We start from the raw sequence: 19,516 nt of genomic DNA on the forward strand, positions 1-19,516 counted from the left end.
CAATAAATATAAAACAGTTAATATTTTTGTTATAATATGATACAGCAAAAATCGTCATTCAAACATCTCTGTTTTACTATTTTGCACTCTAGCAACCCTATAAACTTCTTACAATAAATTAATTTGAATAGACATTTTCCATGTTATATCATTGACAATTAACAGACTGAGAAATACTAAGATGGATGTCTAACTATAAAAATAAGAAAACAGTGAATGACATCCCAGATCAATAAGACCCCAGTTATGCATTTAAAGGTTAAGTTAAAGTTGTGTTTCCCTTATGCATTGTAATGAAAATCTATAGCTAGCAAACAAGTGTCTTGGCATGAAATAAGACAACCACATAGCATTTAAACATGATTTATTGAACAAGACCTCAATACAAAAATCATGACCTAAAACCTGTTTGCAAATTTCGAAAAAAGCGTTTAGGGACAATAACATACAAAGCAATAAGAGTTGCCAATATTCTAAAAAAAAAATTGAACTTGGCTAAAAAAAAACTTCCCTGATTTGATATTTTAGGTCGCAATTATGTACAATCATAAATTTTCTGCAAACTGTCTACCAGCATTTTCATTTGAATAGGGGGAGAAAGAAATCAGTTCGTAAAAATTATTAAATACTAAGACATGATGGACAAACCTAGCATACTGAAAATAAATCAACTAAAATAATGGGACTGATTTTGAGTAACAAAGTTATTACCAGATTCTAGATAGGAGAGATGTTTTCGTAAAATAACAGACTGAAATATGTGCTGTAGGGTACAAGATGACTAGAAAACCCCTCAAAAAGCACCAAACAAAAAGTGGAAATGTTTGACGAATCTCTTTTTGCAACAATGCCCCAATTTCCCTAAAAAAGTAAGGCTAAACTAGCAATGTTATCCCCAGCATGACAGGGAAAAAATATTTTAATCAATCTTCAGGCATTTTTAATACCCTAAGCTTTATGAGATTTGAATGCAGAACCTCAAAATTTAAACAAATCAGAAACAGTTTCTGACAAGAAGGCTAAAATGGTAAAAAAGTGAGTTTTTTTTAGAGAAGTGTGTCTGGGCTGGACGTTGGCGCATTGATTACTCACCTATAAGACGGCTGCCCTACTTGGACCCTGGCCTTTCGGACAGCACTTCTTCCTTAAGTATTCAAAGCACACCTGGAGCACTTCAGCTTTGAGTAAGAGCTTGCGCCTCGTCTCACCTTACTGGAAGTGCTTCAAAAAGACCAAATGCCACAGAACAAGCCAAGGCAAATTCTCAAATACCAAATTTGAACTGTCCCATCAGTATGTAAGAGACTTCAAATGGATATTTACTAGCAGTTTATCTTGATGCCATTTTGCAACACATAAAACTTTAAGACTGGATTTATTCAACATGGGGACAAGAATGACTGTAGTTACTAAGAATCTACTAGGTAACTGGTTTTGAAACTGATTAGATCAACAGATAAAATCCCAAAGCATGAGTACTTTGTGTATCAAAGTTGATTCTACTGCTCCAAGACACAAATCTCCCTCATCATCACTGTGTGTTGGCTTCATTAAAACAACTTGGGTGTGGGTCTGATCTGAGCATCTCTAGCAACTGGGCTAGGACTACTGAGGGGAAGTGTATGATCGAGGTGCAGGCGTGGTTGGGGCCAAATGGCTTTACCTTAGCGGGGACCACGTCCGAAGCATTGTGGGGCGCTAATTCTCTTCCCCCGTCATGCTCAACTTGGGTGTCCTGAGGCCTGGGAGCCATTTTAGCTGTAGTTAGCGAAAAGGGAAAATGTGGCTGGAACAGCAGTAAGAATAACAAGACACATGCAACTATTTATAAAAATATACAATAGTTACAATACAATGTTGTTTACAATCATTGGTGTGGAGCCCTGGTGTGCTGAAATAAGCTACACCACCACCTTGTTTTGACTGTCACTATCATACACAATATCGAGAATATCAAATCTCAAAGTCAATGTGAGGTTTAATTAAATAAATGCAGTCAAATGTTACAACTGCGAGTGGTAAATGTATGGGTTACATGTGCTCAGTGAGTTTTGTGTGTGTACCCCACCATGTTTCTTTGGAATGAAAGACTGAAGACTGCCTGAGGGGCATTCTAGGGAAAGAGGACATACATAACATGATTAAACAAACCATTCTCTTTACCATACCTTTCAATTACAATTATGCACAGGTTTCATGTTTTTAAAGGGAAGCTACTCAATTGCCATATGCATCGCAAAGCCAAAACTAAAGTAAATGTTGCAAAGTTTACATCGCTTAATGTAGATTGACTTGAGTAGATTCCCTTCATAAATATATCATGTCATATTTGAAACCTCTGGCTAACTGCATAAACCTAGATTAAATATTCAGACAAAGTCACTTTCACTTTATAGTTGTATAACATGAATGTTTAATTGAATTGCCTAAAATGCTCAAGAACTGGGACAAGACATTTTTTTCTTAAAGAACAAAAATACAATGTGGTTTAAATTCAATGTTTTTCACGCTCAGAACCAATCGCCATAACACGCTTTGTGTCAGGCCTGAAGGTGCCATACCTAATTTACACCCCGTCCCTTAATAACTAAATGTTTCCACCCAAAAGCCCCTGAAATTATTTCAAACGACTCTAAGGATATAGAGACTACGATAATTGGTCAGAGAGCAACATATTAATTGCATGGGGCTAGTTTAAAAAAACAAAACAAAAAGAACGTAAAAACCTTTAGAGGGGTTATGACCCATACATGTATTTATATATAACCAATAACAAGAGTATACTGTCCATGTAAGAGAGAGAGAGAGAGAGAAAGATGCAAGGCCAGAGATGGCAGTTGTACGCTTTTTAATTCCTGCAAAACATGCATAATTGCACCTGCTAGGCTATAGGACCAGTTCGTTTTGCCATTTAGCAACAACGACATCTCCGGCTCATTCAGAGTCAATATGGGTATCCAAATGAACAGCATTCAGAATGAACGAATAGGCCTAGAAAGTAACAAACACGAATGTACCCTCTGGGATGAATACAACTTGCCACTATTTCTAAACTCCGAACTGGGAAAAAATAACACCGTCTGCACTAGTGAGTATTTTTGTTTTGTTGGTACTTAAATGTGGTGAGGCCCCTCCCACTCAAAAATTATTATAGGAAATGGATCCAAAATGTGTGATTGCGGTGTATATCGTATGTAAGCTAAACGTTCTGATCCAAATTGGTAACATTCTGTGTTCACACTCACTCACAGACACGCATACATTACACAGGTCCTCTTTACAATCCATCCAAAATATGCTGTGCCTTATAAGTTTAGCATCTGTGAAATTAAGCCAGTCTAAAGCAAATACAGTAAACTGACAATTGCTTCTCCCGTGTTGTGAATTTTAACTATATCTGATCTGAAGGCTTTACAAAAGTCTGAAAAAGTCTTTACAAAAAAAATGCGGTTTATTTTTTTCAAGGCACAGTCATTTGACTTTTCGAGAATGATGAATCTGACTAAGTGATCAACGAGTGCTTTCATCTACAAAACTGACTGATGAAATAATTCTGAGCGCTTAGAAAAACTTAAACTTATAACAAAAGAGCTCAGAACCGATGTTTTCTTTGAGAGTCAACATCTACATTCTGTACACGAGAAATCTTGACATTATGGGCAAATTTCGACGTAATAATTCAATTAATCCCTTTCCTCCGGTTTCATCTGTTGTCAAGTAGGACCAAAACAGACACACACATGCACACAGAGTTGTGAGGGTGAGGTTGTGAGAGCTATCGATATGGGGATTCAGATGTGTGTTGGGGAGGATAGTCAGGACGACGTAGGAGGGGCTCCTTGTGTATTGAAGATGGCTCATACACTCTTTGTGAAGCAGCAGTGCCCGGGGCAGCCATCTGTTGCACATCCACTGGGCCTGGGGACACCATCGGCATCGGAGGTGGTGGTGGTGGAGGCGGCGGATAGTTGTACTGGTACTGCTGATAATGCTGGTACTGTTGGTATTGTTGGTACTGTTGGTACTGCTGGTACTGTTGGTAGTACTCTGCATAGCACCTGGCATGAAAAAGAATGTGTGCTTTAAAACGTATACATTTACAAACGTAAAATGTGGCTTAAATTCAGCCATTACCTTGCGATTGGGTCTCCATTTTTAACTGCGGGTATTTCTGGTCCACCAGGTGGTGTTGGAAGCAGGGCTCGCCGTTTGGGTCGCGTCTGGGAAAACGGCTGTGAAACAGGGTCAGGCAGTAATGGGGCCGAGCGTCGTATTGGGCTTCGGTCTCGGTCGGATTTGGTCACAGCCTGCTGCTCGGCGAGTACTTGTTGCCCCTGCTCGAAGAATCTGGCCCGGGCGGCTTCGAACATGGCTTGGGGGTCAGACTTTGTGCCTCCCATGGTCCCATAAGCTGGACTGGCACTGTACATAGAATTTGCTCCATAGGCAGGGTTAACAGCAGCTGCAGCTGACGGCGCCTCTTCTTCATTTGGGTAGCCGTCCGACGCCTTATTCTTTCCTGAGGTGAGCACCTGGTCTGCGACGGCACCGTAGACCTGACTAGCCAAAGCACCATAGACTGCGGCACTAACAGGCTTGCCGTCAACCCTGGAAGTGGTCAAGTCTTTCAGAGCTGCAAACGTTGGGTCACTGCTAGCTGTGTTGTAGAAGGAGTTGTGGACGCTCTGCTGCACCTGAAGGGGAAGCCCGGCAGCGGCCGCAGCGGCTGCTGCGAGAACAGCCGCTTGACTCTGGTGGTGTTCCATTGAAGGCCTGTTTATTGGGCATTCACCTGCAAAGTGGCCGTACGCGCCGCAGCTGGCACAAGGGACCTTGTTTGCAGTCTGCTGGCCTTTTGAGAGCTCCACTGAGAGTGGACGTCCCATATACGAGGTACCGTGAAGACCCTCGATGGCTTGTTCTGCATCCTCTTTGTGCTCCATGTACACAAAGGTGTAGCCTGCTAAAGATGAGGGCTTGGCTGCAAGACACAAATTCATAAGGTTACAGCACTTTGACAAATATATAATCTGACCCTGTCTGTGAAAACCCAGCTCAAGGCATTTCTTGTAATTTACCGGTTTCTACATAAAATCATCAGGTAAAACCTTGATATCTTTAATATTGACTTAAGTAAGCCCATGTCAAAGATCGAAATTAAAGTGAAATCAAATCAATGAATGAAATGAGACTTAAGCCGCGGTTTCACAGACAAGCAAAGGCAGCGGCAACTCACTTTTCACTTTGTCACAGTCAAGAACTTTGCCGTAAATCGAGAAGAGATTATAAAGGTCTTCGACTGTACAGGAAGCACTCAGGTTCCCCACGTACACTTTGGTGGAATTAAGCGGCCTTCCTTTGGATTCCTCAACTACAAGGTTTTTTCCACGGTAATCTTGACCATTCAGATCACGGATGGCACGGTCAGCAGCCCCTTCTCCCTGCAGATGGACAAAGGCAAACTGCCTTAGTACAGTTATGTTCACCACTTCTCCGTAAGGGGCAAAAAGTGCTATAAGGTCATCTTGTGTTGTTTCCACATCCAGATTTCCAACAAAGAGCTTCACTGCGTTGCTGTCGTCCATTGCAACACAGCATACCTAGAAATAGGGAACATGCCTTATTTGCTACCTTTTTGACCTATTTCACCTTAGAGTTTACTTTAGTCGTCTTTAAATTGACTTGAAAGTTATGATTTCACAACATCTAAGTGTCATACTTGTAAACATGGTGGGCTGTAATCTGCGCAGCGCCGTAATTTCTAGAAAGCGCTGAGTTAACGACAGATGGCGGTGATGTATTCACATATAGTATTAGTTAGCTGACCATAAACATATCATTTTAATCATCCGTCCATGTGAAACATATTCAACTGGACATTTGTGTTCATATAAGCCCCACATGTGTAAAAAGGCCAAATTAGCATGTTCGTTGTTTGCTAGCCACACGAACGCAACGCTGATAGCATAGCTAGCTCGTCAGCATCCATAAACAAAGAAATTACAAATATAACTGGGGATTACACTCACGGTTAAATCAATCTTGGATAAGAAATTAAAGGAGAAGACGTGACTAAAATGCAGAGATTCGGGAGATTAAGATAACAAACACGACCAAAGTGTTTTATCGACCTCCTTACCTAACGCGCTGAAAAGTCTTCATATCCGTTTCCCGACAGAACGGGTGCTCGTGTTGTTATGTCCGTGTAGTGAAAAATAACTGACGGAAAGTTCCGACCTTTGTATTCCGAGGGGAACGTTAAAAAATTATTTTCATAACAAAACATTTTATTTAAAAAAAAGTGTGTATATCGGACCCACACAAAGAAAACTTGTGACTGTTTGATGCCAGATTTAGCTGAGGGACCATTAAGTACGTGACGCTGTATTGAAATGTCAAAAATGTCAGAGGGTAAATAATCACCTAAATTAGATTAATAAAAAAATTGTCCAGGACACGTGTTATGTGAACATTATGAAACAAATAAGCACTCTTTAAATAAATATGGCTGTAAGGATTTTTAAATAGAACAGTTCTGCAAACATTTCACAACTGAACAACAACCAAATTAACAATTATCATATTTATTGACTTTATTATTAATGTTAAAATTATTGATAATAGTTAACGCATGCGCATGTTGATTCAGGTATGAAACGTCCCTCAACGCTCGCCGCACAACCGCAACCTGGAAATCACGCACGCGTGTGGGGAAGACGAAACGTGAAGTGTCATAAATTTCTTACGGATTGCTGTGCTGCATCCGTTTAAACGTCTGCAAAGGGGGATTTACAAGAAACTTTTGCTCCACTTAGGCAGTCCTGGAGTTTCCACATAGCCTAAGAAGTAACGTTAATTAAGACATCTCTATGGATCTGACACTTTGGGACATCTAGCGATTTAGTAGGAGTAACTTATTATATTGGCATTCTTCAATAAGCGATTGAGGTACGTGTCTTTAATTCTTTAGGATGTGTGTTTGGTTGTCTGTTTGATATTTTAAGAGACATGTGGCATTTACAGCACACCTAGTAAAACATTAGCTACTTTTTTATAGGGTTAAGATCAAGGTTTGCGCATGAATCACAAAGTTAAAGAAGAAAGAATGCAGATTTGAATGAAATGGTTTAAATAAATATGATTGACAGAGGATTTTTATCTCCTTAAAAATGGCTGAAACTGACATCGCTAATGCCAGTATGTAGACTATATTTAGACTGGCATTTTAAATGTAAAGTGAATGTTTTTTTCTTCTTCTATAATGCATACATTACATGCATTCCATGCATAATCTGGAATAGTCATTTTCACTTACTTTTTATAAAGCTAACTACTATATTTTAAAGCTTAGTCACATCATCCCTTTCTGAGATTACTAGATATTTTCTAGCTTTTGCTTAACACAAAGGCCTACTTTTTCAATTATAATACAAACAATTTATTAAAGTATAATCATTATTGTTTATAAAATCTTTATAAACAATTTCACACAAACTCTGGCTATGGCTGGCTACAGTTCCGTCCTATAAGAAAAATCACTGATAAAATACCTCAGTTATTTCTATGACATCAATGAGATTTAAATGAGGGCAATAGAAACTATTGCTTAATTCTTTCACAAATGTCTCCAATAAAATTACAGCAGATATCAAAACATTTTCACAGTCTGAGCTCAGATTTGCCAAGTGTGCAATCAAAAGTCGTTATTATTATCAAATTTGGCCAAATCCAGATTATTTTACCTATATGCAATTTTAGGTGAAACATCTAAATTTATACATAATAAAACACAACTCTGAGCAAACTCTGAGTTCAGATTGTTCACCACAGTTTATGTTGTTGCAGCTCCTCAAATATCTCACAGAAGTATGAAGTAGCAATTATAAAACCTCAGCTTGAATTACAAAACAGAGATAATAATCACTCTTTACCAGTGCATTTTTAAAGGCTTTCTTCTCATGTTTGGACTTGCTCGGTCCATGCACAGACTGGGATTTTTTAAGTTTTTCCATACCTTAGGTAGGTGCTGTTTCTTGGCTTTTAAGCCACATACACGGACACGACAACTGAGCCTGTTTATTTTTCCATCAAAAATATAATATTTTAATATATATTATTATTAATAATAAAATATTCTTTGTATCAAAATAACAATTTCTTACATGTGAGTTATATCAAATATTTTTCAATGAAAGAAAATATATGAATGTCATGCTTTTTTTATCATAAATAGTTTCAAAAAATGTGGGTTGAACTTAAAATAAAGTTAAAAAATATATATTATCAGAGACATCTTTATTATCAGAATAAAGATCCACAGGCATGTGCTCATGTTTTTATCCCCTCCTCTAAATCTTTGTCAATTGGTGTCGCTGTTACTTAAAAAACTGTGATACTTATTCATAATTGTATACATTACTTGATCTAATATTTTCTAAAATTTGTTTCATTTTGTCTACCTTACCTTTCAAAGAGTCCCCTGAGAGAAAATGTAACCCTTTTAATACACACTTATGTTACACTTACACAATATGTTCTTTATCTTATGGGTTTTTCTGCCTTTATGCTCTCACAAACACTCTTGAAAAAATGTTACATTTATAACTTTTACACTGTCAGACTAGTTTTGAGTTTGAAGTTTTGAAGAAGCGATCATGACCTTTCCTCAAATTCCTAGTGGAGGTGTGTGTGGGAATGCCAAGTAGCATATGTAGGCCTTTGTTGCTATAGCAACCATCTTCTGCTGCCAAAAAGTTTTTATACAGGCCCACACAGTTAACCATTCTCATGTAACTAATAAACAAGTTTAGTAACTAATAAAATACTAGTTTAGTTAGGTGTTATTAGTTTTCACTCTTAAAAATGCTCTTTAACGGGTTTGTTGCAGTAGCAGAACCATTTTTGGATCGCTAAATAATCCCAACAGTTAAAGGTTTTTAAAGGGTTTCATGTTTTTTTAGGGTTCTTATCTTTTAATAGTCTCTCAAAACTTTTTACACTGTAAAGAATCATTTGTGAAACAGAAAACTTCTGTCCATGTTTTTTATGGAACCATAAAGCCATTTTTGGTGTAAAATCTTATTGGCCTGAAATTAAGAAAACATTTTAATGAAAGAATGAATGAGTCTGTTTGTTTAAGCAGTATCTTTCATTGAAACAGACCTGCTTTACGCCTTCATAAGGTACTGTTATGTATAATCTCTGTTCCTCTTCCACTAGGTTTGAATTATGTCACCTAAACCATCAAACCTATGTTGTGTTGGTATTAAGAACAATGCTGTGATTTTCTGAATGAGCCGTGTGAATGCAGAACAAAAACATTAGAGATGTAACATTAGTCATACAGTGACACACATAGTCAAGTGATCGACAAGGGAGATTCCTATGACATCTGAAGAGCAGCGCTCCCAAGAAACAACTGGCCACGTGATTTAGTTGAAAATAACAATTCTAGAAAAACAGTGACAAAATCTGAGAAATAGACACAAGAATGAAATAAAGATGCATCCGATTTACTGTAAGACAGTGAACTCACACACATACAGTACAGACATCCTCCAAAATTGGCAGCCACTTCCTTTTTTTGCCAAGTGCCTACGTAGAGGCATCCGCAAGGGGAAAAACAGATCCACGCTCAAAGGAGCTGACTTGAAATCTTGTACTAAACACAATGCTTGGAAATCTTCTTGTTTTTAAGATGCAGGGTGACCCTGTTTATGACTACCCTGAAATTAAGGCTGTGGGAGACAGGCGGGCGTGTCTACAGAGAGGATCATTGAAGAGCATCAGTGTATTGGACCGACTCTTGCTCACTCACCCCGTGTGGCTTCAGCTGTCCATAAACTCAGCAACAGCTTTACACATCCTGCAACGTGAGCCCCCCGGGGTGAGCACATTTCTTTTTCTTTTGATGTGAAAATGCATACAATATAGCAAATTTACGACAAACTTTTGGTACTTTGCAGACCTTTCTGGTGAGAAAGTCCAGTACATCGCAGAGAAAAATGCTGTGCGTACGACTGGCAGATGACAGCATGCCATCTTTCTTTAAACAGTTTCTCATCCAAGAAGAGGACTCTGGTGAGTTTGTGTTTTTTTTAAAATACTAAAATAGTTGTATTGCTACTATAAACTCTATGAATTGGATTATTACTCATAACATAAGTTTACTAAAAACTTTATGATAGCTTATATTACAAATTAAGTTGGTAACTAATAATAAGTATAAATAATAACTAATAATAAATAAATAATAAAGTATTACTTGAATGTTCAAAAGCAGAAGTCATCCGCTTTTGGTGACTAAATTCCTGTTGTCCATCTATCAACAGCCTTTTCTTTAGAAAGCTCAGCTATCAATTTCCCAGACCTGTGCAGACTCATTGCCTTCTACTGCGTGAGCCGGTATGGCTTAGTATTTACTGCATATTGTATCTATGGAAATAGCATGGCACTCCTCAAATATAATATTTTTGGATGTACTTATATCTGTAATTTAGGGATGTCCTTCCATTCACCCTGGAGCTGCCTGACGCCATAGCCAGGGCTTCCTCACAGAAACAACTAGAGTCAATCTCTCACATGGGTGTGGGTAGGTACAAGTTGGATTGTCTTTTTAATGAATTGCATAAGTTTCTGTCGGGCATTTTATGCTGTTTCTACATGTAAGTTCAAGATTTTATTTGTTCTCTACACAGTTATATGCTCTCTAAAAATGCTGGGTTATTTTTAACACATTGTTTGGTTAGAAAGGAACAAACCCATCCGCTGGGTTGAATTTACCCAGAAAAATGTTATATTTGACCCAACAATGGTTTAACTAACAACCCAATGAGTTGAGTTTGACGCTTTTTGACCCAACGCTGGGTTTAAAATAGATACACAACCAGCAGTGAAATATAAATCAGGCATACTCTGTATACTGTGTAAAAAACATTTTTCCCAGTGTATAGGTAAATACTGTATACAGGTGCTGATCATATAATTAGAATATCTTCATCAAAATGTTGATTTGTTTCACTAATTCCATTCAAAAAGTGAAACTTGCATATTATATTCATTCGTTACACACAGACTGATATATTTCAAATGTTTATTTCTTGTAATTTTGATAACTATAACTGACAACTAAGAAAAAAATCCAAAATTCAGTATCTCAGAAAATTAGAATATTGTAAAAAGGTTCAATTTTGAAGACACCTGGTGCCACACTCTTATCAGCTAATTAACTCAAAACACCTGCAAAGGTCTTTAAATGGTCTCTCAGTCTAGTTCTGTAGACTACACAATCATGGGGAAGACTGCTGACTTGACAGTTGTCCAAAAGACGACCATTGACACCTTCCACAAGGAGGGTAATACACAAAAAGTCCTTGCAAAAGAGGCTGGCTCTTCACAGAGCTCTGTCCATGCACATTAATAGAGAGATGAAGGGAAGGAAAAGATGTGGTAGAAAACGTTTACAAGCAATAGGGATAACCGCACCCTCTGGAGGATTGTCAAACAAAGCCCATTCAAAAATGTCGGAGAGATTCAGAAAAAGTGGAGAAAGTTTGTTCTCTGATGAAAGTAAATTTTGCATTTCTGGTTTAAGGACCTGGGGCCTCATTTATAAACGTTGCGTACGCACAAAAGAAGGCGTACGCCACTCTCTACGCAATAGTTGTTATTTATAAAAAGCAAACTTGACGGGAAAATGTGCTGTCCGTCACGCAAGCTCTGACCCAGGCGTACGCACAAAAACGGGTGAAATGAGAAATGGCGACACCGACGGCAGATGGAAGAAACACGTGAAAGTGAAAGTAAAAATGACAACACTACCTCTCATAAATAACATGAAGACTTCACAAAGCTAGTCTTACAATTAACAGCCTACACGAACACCCGTTTGATTGATCAGCAGTGAAACAAACAAAATAAATAAATAAATAAATCTAAAATTACAACAAAAATTCAAATGAACACATATTTGCTAAAAGAAAAGTGAAATATGTTCTGCAATAATATTGGCATGTTGTGCAATTCATCCTCTATGTACAAAACTGATATTCTCGTCAATGTGTCCGTCTGGCGGAGCAGATATAGATGCAATTACATAGACAGATAGATAGATAATTAAGGAGATATATAGTTAGATAGATAGATAAATAAATAGATAGATGTATTAATTGTCCACTGGGGAAAGTTGTTTTCATAGTAAACCATATCTTCATAATCTACGGAATTATGATATTCATGCATATGCCTTTAGTGTCTTTTATTTTTGATAAAACAATGTATAGCGTATGTCTCAACCATTCAGGAAGCAACAAGAAATTACATTTGCGCTGAACAATGTCCCATTTCCACGTCGATTATTACCGACATCTGTAGCTTGTCAGATGCAATTAAATGAATGGAAATAAAATGCCCCATCACAATGCGTAATGCCCACACTGTGCCCTCCAAACAACGTTTTTCTCCTCTTTTCCCCCTCGCCAACGATAACTTCTACTTCACATTGAGTGAATTTACGTTTTTTTTATTTCCTCTATGTGTTTGCCATGATTTCGCAATCAATGCATATTAACTTGTGGGCGTTTCACGGACTATTTATGGGCAACTATGGGCGTGTCATGAAGCCGCAAAAGCTGCGCTACATTTAGAATTGATTGTGATTTATTAAGGGAAAAATGCGTAGGATGTGCGTGCGCGCGGTTTAATAAATCTGAATATTTCTGTGCGTACGCCCGTCCTATGTTTCATTCGTACGCCACTTCTGACGCAAATCCTACGCAAAGTTTTATAAATGAGGCCCCTGAGCAGTGCCACACACTGAGTGACTCCATGCCACGCCACATTGCGAAAGTAATTTAGGCAAAAGGATCCCCAAAAAAATTTCTGAGATACTGAATTTGGTATTTTCCTTAGTTGTCAGTTATAATCAGCAAAATTACAAGAAAGAAACATTTGAAATATATCAGTCTGTGTAAAATGACATCCCTAACCAAACCCAACTCTAACCCTAACGGCAGGCAACATATAAAAAAATAAATCAGAAAAAATAGTATAAACCAATATATAAAGTGACATTCTAATGCAAGCACCAAATCTAACCCTAAACCGAAGCGACAATGGTTTAAAAATAGGAAAAAGCAGTTGAGTAACCAATACGTGATAATCACACTAAAACAAGAATTCGTTATACGATCACGAAACGGAAATTTCGTGATAATAGCACGAAAAAAGAACCAAAAAAAATACGTGACCATATCACGAAACTCTGCGAGACTGGGTAGCACTTTATTAGATATAAGGTTATAAAGTCGAGCAGTGCATTATCATACTGTTACATTGTGGTATATAGCTGTCTAAAAAGCAGTTATTTTATCTATTTGTGGTCTAATATTATTGCACAGCTTTATAAAATAGGCCTACTTGATTAATTGGTCAAATATTCTTATATAATGGGCAGTTCCCTGGCTGCAACAAAGTGCATAAATATAGGAAGTACTATGTCTTACGTATCACTTGTCTTATGTTTCTTTCTTCTGACATAATAAAATAATCTTAAATCAGCTTCACGTCATGCCGCATTACTAGCCTGGCTAACACCAGACCAGTCTCATAGACAATGAGACGTGGTCTGGGAACCATATGCTAATTTTCTCGTATTTGAGGCGTGGTTTACAAATGCCCAGAGCCGTTTATTGGGCGCTACGAATGTCTATCAAATGCGTCTGTATGCAGCTCATAGCCAATCCTTTCAATTATACCAGATGACGTATGTAGAGCGACATCAATTCAAACGTAGACAACTTTTATCAGTGCGTGTGCACACAGCTGAAAGCTATGCAACTAAACCAGTAGCTGTATATTGTATTAAAAAGCAACACAACTTAGCAGTAACCACAGTACAGGCATAATGACAATATGATATAAATACCACTTACCATTTTATAAGTCAATTGTACTTCGTCGACGACGATGCCTAGCAGGTTGGTCCTAGAAAACTCTGTGGCTATCATGTCTTGCCATATCCAAACATCCTTCTTGTATATGAAATTGTTTAACGGCAAAAGTTTTAAAAACTTTTTTAAATAAACTTGGGTTCAAAACTACTTAAAACACTGTGTAAGGCTGCTTGAAAAGTAACTTTGCGTCTGTTGCCGTGTTATAACAAATAACAAAACTGCTTCGCTGTGTCGCATAGACGTCGTCATCGTCTTGCTGCCTCCTCCCCGTTCTGTGATTGGTTCCCTATTTCAGGGGCAAAAGGGCCATAGTTTCCATGCTAACCTTGCAGCGTGAATACATTTGGGGAAACCCAGGCTTCCGCATTACCACCTTATTATTTTCGAATAATTCAACGGCACGTCGTCAATTATTCCTTACATATATTTTATCAATATGTGTTTTTTTTTGCGATTCTCCACCAATTGAGCCACAGGAACAATGTATTTAAAATATTTTTTTTATAACTTGATGTCATCTGTATTCCACAGAGTTCTGGAGTTCACACTTAAATGTTCGTGGTCCTCGTAATGGACCTCCCGTCGCTGACAAACCGCTGCCCCCACTTCCGAACCCACAAGACTGCTCCACACCCAGTAACGCAAACCCCACCCCATTCCAGGAGCTGTGTCCTATTAAAACAAGGGGTCCCCATGAATTGAATTATGGAGGGAAGGGTTTGTGTTTCATCAATCCTCTTTTTCTAGAAGACTACCCTGGTCGTAGCGCCATCAGCAGGCGTCATCACTTCAAATCCAGCCTGAAGGTTCGTGTTTCGACTGAGCATTCTAGCCCCCTATCACCACCTGTTATCCCTCCCCCTCCACCACCATTACTGGCTAAAGCCAAATGCAAAGCAAGATTAAAAGCTGCAAAGCAGATGACCCCACCTGTTGCAGTTCAAGTGAGCGAGAAGACAGAAACTGCCGACTACCTGCAACCTTGTGTGGTATTACGGAAAACGGCCTCCCCTGTAGTCATACCTACTCTTTCACCTACTGCTGAGGAAGACTACCAATGCCCTAAAGCATTTCAGAAGGTATTGACACTACATTTTTACTTTGGTTACACAAGCATATGGATTTTAGTAAAGGTTTTGAAAAGCTAATGAAATTGCATGACATCCTTTTTTGTTGAGGCATTTTCTACTGAAATTGAATTTGGTTGGGACATTTTAAAGAATAAGCTAGTAGGCTTTTTACGGCAAATTACCACGATTAGAGTGACACTCTCATTCAGCATTTGATTGGACAAGATGATTTTGTAGTGCAACGGGAGTTTCTCAAACGAAAGGCTGCATCCTGTGGAGGTCGCATATGTCATCAAGCCTGGTTTATTTCAATTAACTGAGCATTACATTTGCAAGTCAAAAGCATATTATAACAATTTACGATTAATGAAGAATAACTGTCAACTTTATAAATGTTAAAGGGACATTTGATTTTTGCCGTTTTGGAATCCATTCGGCTGATCTCCGGGTCTGGCGCTGGCACTTTTGGCGTGGCTTGGCATGATCCATTGAATCTGATTAGACCATTGGCACTGCGCTAAAAAATAACCAAAGAGTTTCGATATTTTCCTATTTAAAACTTGACTCTTCTGTAGTTACATCGTGTACTAAGACCGACGGAAAATTAAAAATGGCAATTTTCTAGGCAGATATGGCTAGGAACTATACTCTCAAACTGGCGTAATAATCAAGGACTTTGCTGATGTAACATGGCTGCAGCAGGCGTAGTGATATTACGCACTGCACGAAAAAAGTCCGGTGCCATTGAAAGTAACCAAGGGGACTATTTTCAGGGATATAACTCTTTGGTAAATTTTTAGCGCAATGCTAATGAGCTAATCAGATTCAATGGATTGTGCTAAGCTATGCTAAAAGTGGTAGCGCCAGACCCGGAGATCAGCTGAATGGATTTCAAAACGATAAGAATTAAATGTTTAACTCTAGGGGAGCTGAAAAATTAGCATATTTTCAAAAAAAGTGGAATGTCCCTTTAATATTTTGAAAAAATGTTGACGTATGCAGCCTACAAATGCGACCCCTGGGGGATGCAGCTTTCCGTTTCTTCCGTCTGTGTCATCTAAATGTATCCTTAAATGCATATACTGTATCTGCTAAAAGTCATTTTTATTTACTTTTAGGAGCACACCAGCATAACAGTCATGGCCAAAAGTGATATTCGAGGAGATGAATGTACCTCTTTATATAAGTTTAAAAAATACACACATTCATATCAAAATATGAGGTGTATGGTACAAAATGGACAAAACACTACAGCATATTAGAGATCAGTTTTGTATTTAAATATACAAAAAATGCATAGAAAAACAAAAAGCTTAGGAGGTAATAAAGGATGCATTGACTACAATTTTATCTGTTATTAATATTTTTATGCTGATATTTTGTAGTCATCGTTCTGGGCTACGTCTTTATAAATGTTGCACATGTGCCTCCTTAAATTCTTCTCAAAGCTGAGCTTTTGTTTATACTCCAAACACACCAATGCATATATACAATTTTTAATGCATCTTTAATAAAATATTTTAATAAAGAGCGAAGATGTCAATTGGTGAAAGTTGCACATCACTTTTGGCCACTACTGTATATGACATACAGTAAAAGCTAGCAGATATAAACTAAGCAACTAAATGCAGTGATATTCTGCATCTGTAAGCCCTATTTTTGTGTCTTAGGCCCACCCAGAAACCCTGGAGCAGAAAAGACAGGAGGAAGAAGATGAAGAGGACGAAGGGCTGGTGCTGGAACAGCGACACGCGCCATCCCTTAGTGAGCTGGACAGCAGCAGTTCCCTCAGTAGCCTCGACGAGCCAGAGGAAAGTCCAGAGCGTCCTTCTCTCACACGAGGCACGAGCAATCCCATCATGCCCTGTCGATCACCTCCCCGCAGGTCAATTTCTGCCCTCCGCAAAATGAGCGCCGCCTTCATGTCTTTCTTCGTGCCGGAGAAGCGCTTGACGCGGATGGTTGAGGACCTGTCTCGTGACCGCCGCATGGCGTTCGGCGCCCTCGTCCAGGATTTTCTGAGGCAGCAGAGAGAGACGTTAAAACGCCAACGCTTGACCTTTGCCGTACAGCTACTTCAAGATCTGCGCCTCTTCATTAATCAGGCCAAGGCGTTCCTGCAGGAGTGCGGAGAGCTTGAACCGCCCATAGAGACTCTCCTGCCTGAAAATGAGAAAGGTACATATGACTAGAATGTATTAATGTTAAAATTAAAAATGATCAATAACATAAACATTTCCTCACAATATGCAGACCAAGCCCTGGAGAAAGCCATGTTTCGCTGTGTGCTGAAGCCCCTGAAGCCTCAGATCGATGCAGCACTGAAGACCCTACACAAACAAGACGGTTCCTTCCAAAGAATGGAAGACAGCTTGCAAAGAGCTAAAGGAGAATCGCCACAAAAGCTCTTCGGGGTGCGGGTGAGCGTACCCGACCCCCAGGGCATTGAGAAAATTAAGCACAAGCTAACCCTAATGCAGCGGGCTTACTCACCCATCGACAAAGTGCTGCTGCTTTTGCAAATCTGCAAGCTTATTTACAAAGCCATGAAGAACAAATCAGGTAAAGAAACGCAAAACGTGCCGTATTTTCAAATCCATGCGTGCTGTGTAAAATATCGATCGTGCTTTTTTCGAAATAGGTCAAGAGTTTGGAGCAGATGACTTCCTGCCTGCTCTTTCCTACGTGATGGTGTTATGCAACATGCCGGAGATCTCTCTGGAAGTGGAGTACATGATGGAGCTGTTGGAAGGCTCTTGGCTTACAGGAGAAGGTACAGGATCAGCTCTACAGACTGATTTGAGTTTCTGCATTTTTCCTTAGTACTTTTACTGTGAGGATGTGGTACAGTTAACCAAGCTCACTCTCTTGCAGGGGGTTACTATCTGACAAGTCTCTATGCTAGTTTGAGCCTGATCCAGAGTCAACCAGAGGCTGTGCCACCATGTGGCCTTACGATCCAGGCCAGAGAGTCTCTTAAGGAATGGAGTCGGCGTAGGAGCAACGAAACAAATCACAAGGAAAACAAACTGCACCAGGTTAGATATATTTATACCATGGGTCTGTTGAATGCTGTATTCTGATTGGTTAAGAAATGTTCCATGGGTATGCATTATTTTTTCAATAACCGCACACCTAACTTTTCAAATGTCTTAAAAATAGGAACCAGAGCAATGTTTGTGGTAACCGTAGTATAAGCGGAATATTTGACTCCGGTCCTTTGAATTATTTGAAAATAATCCGCTTTCCGTCGTGCCGCATAACCACATTGGGTGTGCATTATTTTCTTATAATTCAATGGCCCGTCGCCAATTATTCCTTACATATAATATATATATATAAAAAGGAAATTAAACTTGATGTTTGATGTTAGAGTACACTCACTCTCACCTGATGAATTATACAGAGCGGTTTAGATCTAACATAGTATCAATTAAAGGGGACATATCATGAAAATCTGACTTTGTCCATGTTTAAGTGCTATAATTGGGTCCCCAGTGCTATCAACCTAGAAAATGTGAAAAAGATCAACCCAGTAACTTAGTTTTGGTAAACCATTCTCTGCAAGCATGTGAAAAAATAGCTAATTGAAATTTGGCTCCCCCTGTGATGTCAGAAGGGGATACAGTAATACTGCCCCTTAATCTGCACTATCCAACCACGGCACTGCCATTTAGTGCAGAGATCAGCTCATTTGCATTTTAAAGGACACACCCAAAATGGCACATTTTTTCTCACACCTACAAAGTGGGAATTTTACAATAAATGATCTATATGGTATTTTTAGCTTAAACTTCACATACGTACTCTGGAGACACCAAAGATTTATTTTACATCTTAAAAAAGTCTTGTGAAATATACCCTTTAGGTTTTGCATTTCATTTGTTCTGTTCCACAGAAATTTGTAAAGGTGCTGTTTCAAGATGGAGAGAGTAGTATGGTAAAAACTCTGATGTGGAGGACTGGGGTCAGTGGTGAGGACATGGCTCAGCTCTGTGCTGTGAAGTTTGCGGTGGACCGGCCCGAGGATTACAGCCTATACTGGAGAAAAGACGGACAGTTGATACCTCTACCACTTAATGCCCGGTTTCAAGACGTGCAGAGCATGAGTGCAAGCGGGGTTCCCCTTATCTATCAGGCATACAATCAGGATGAAAGATCCCAGAAACTGACCAGAGGAGGTGCAGTGCATCTCACAGAAAATACTTTCTAATATCTGACTTTTGTGAGAGGTCATATGTGTCTTTTTTGTCTAAAAAGCATGAGCAGTTTACAATGAATCACTTTTGCTTTAAAGGGATAGTTCGCCCAAAAATGAAAATTACCTCATGATTTACTCACCCTCAAGCCATCAGAGATACAAGCCATCTGAGATTGAAGGACAAGTTCGGTGTTTTGCGCTTAAAGCCCTGTTTTCGGATTGTTTGTGATGGGGTAGAGCGGTTTTGACTGAGGTTTGGACATGTGGTGCTGGCCCGGGAGTTTTTGGGTGTT

General features: G+C 38.9%; 2 protein-coding genes across 4 annotated transcripts; one reads left to right on the plus strand and one right to left on the minus strand.

Annotated features, from left to right (window-relative positions):
* Positions 1-347: 347 nt before the first annotated feature.
* rbm14a (RNA binding motif protein 14a) lies at positions 348-6,281 on the minus strand. Of its 3 annotated transcripts, XM_055179266.2 has the most exons (5): positions 6,140-6,281; positions 5,237-5,600; positions 4,135-4,981; positions 3,864-4,058; positions 348-2,113 (listed from the first exon to the last, which is right to left on the minus strand). In XM_055179266.2, exons 2-5 carry the CDS (start codon positions 5,583-5,585, stop codon positions 2,032-2,034), a joined length of 1,473 nt encoding a protein of 490 aa, XP_055035241.1. In that variant the 5' UTR covers positions 5,586-5,600; positions 6,140-6,281; the 3' UTR covers positions 348-2,031. The 3 variants fall into 3 exon arrangements, with proteins under 3 accessions (XP_055035241.1, XP_055035238.1, XP_055035239.1); XM_055179263.2 differs by lacking the exon at positions 348-2,113 and having other exon boundaries at positions 2,384-4,058; positions 6,140-6,280; XM_055179264.2 differs by lacking the exon at positions 348-2,113 and having other exon boundaries at positions 2,384-4,058; positions 6,030-6,167.
* Positions 6,282-6,415: 134 nt separating this feature from the next.
* On the plus strand, positions 6,416-19,516 carry rin1a (Ras and Rab interactor 1a). The gene is made up of 11 exons (XM_073871213.1): positions 6,416-6,948; positions 9,698-9,886; positions 9,966-10,080; positions 10,332-10,404; positions 10,500-10,591; positions 14,484-15,031; positions 16,693-17,200; positions 17,276-17,584; positions 17,664-17,795; positions 17,897-18,060; positions 18,921-19,516. The coding sequence occupies exons 2-11, from the start codon at positions 9,698-9,700 to the stop codon at positions 19,233-19,235; spliced, it is 2,445 nt and encodes an 814-aa protein (XP_073727314.1). The 5' UTR covers positions 6,416-6,948; the 3' UTR covers positions 19,236-19,516.

The sequence above is a fragment of the Misgurnus anguillicaudatus genome, chromosome 9 (genome assembly GCF_027580225.2).
Source record: "Misgurnus anguillicaudatus chromosome 9, ASM2758022v2, whole genome shotgun sequence".
NCBI lineage: Eukaryota > Metazoa > Chordata > Actinopteri > Cypriniformes > Cobitidae > Misgurnus > Misgurnus anguillicaudatus.

Coding starts and splice junctions, on each gene's coding strand:
- rbm14a (XM_055179263.2), bottom strand. CDS start 5,585: ATGGACGACAGCAACGCAGTGAAGCTCTTTGTTGGAAATCTGGATGTG. Junction 4,982..5,236: donor TGACTGTGACAAAGTGAAAA/GTGAGTTGCCGC, acceptor TGTGTCTTGCAG/CCAAGCCCTCATCTTTAGCA. Junction 4,059..4,134: donor AATGGAGACCCAATCGCAAG/GTAATGGCTGAA, acceptor TTTTCATGCCAG/GTGCTATGCAGAGTACTACC.
- rin1a (XM_073871213.1), top strand. CDS start 9,698: ATGCAGGGTGACCCTGTTTATGACTACCCTGAAATTAAGGCTGTGGGA. Junction 10,081..10,331: donor CATCCAAGAAGAGGACTCTG/GTGAGTTTGTGT, acceptor ATCTATCAACAG/CCTTTTCTTTAGAAAGCTCA. Junction 17,201..17,275: donor CCTGCCTGAAAATGAGAAAG/GTACATATGACT, acceptor CACAATATGCAG/ACCAAGCCCTGGAGAAAGCC.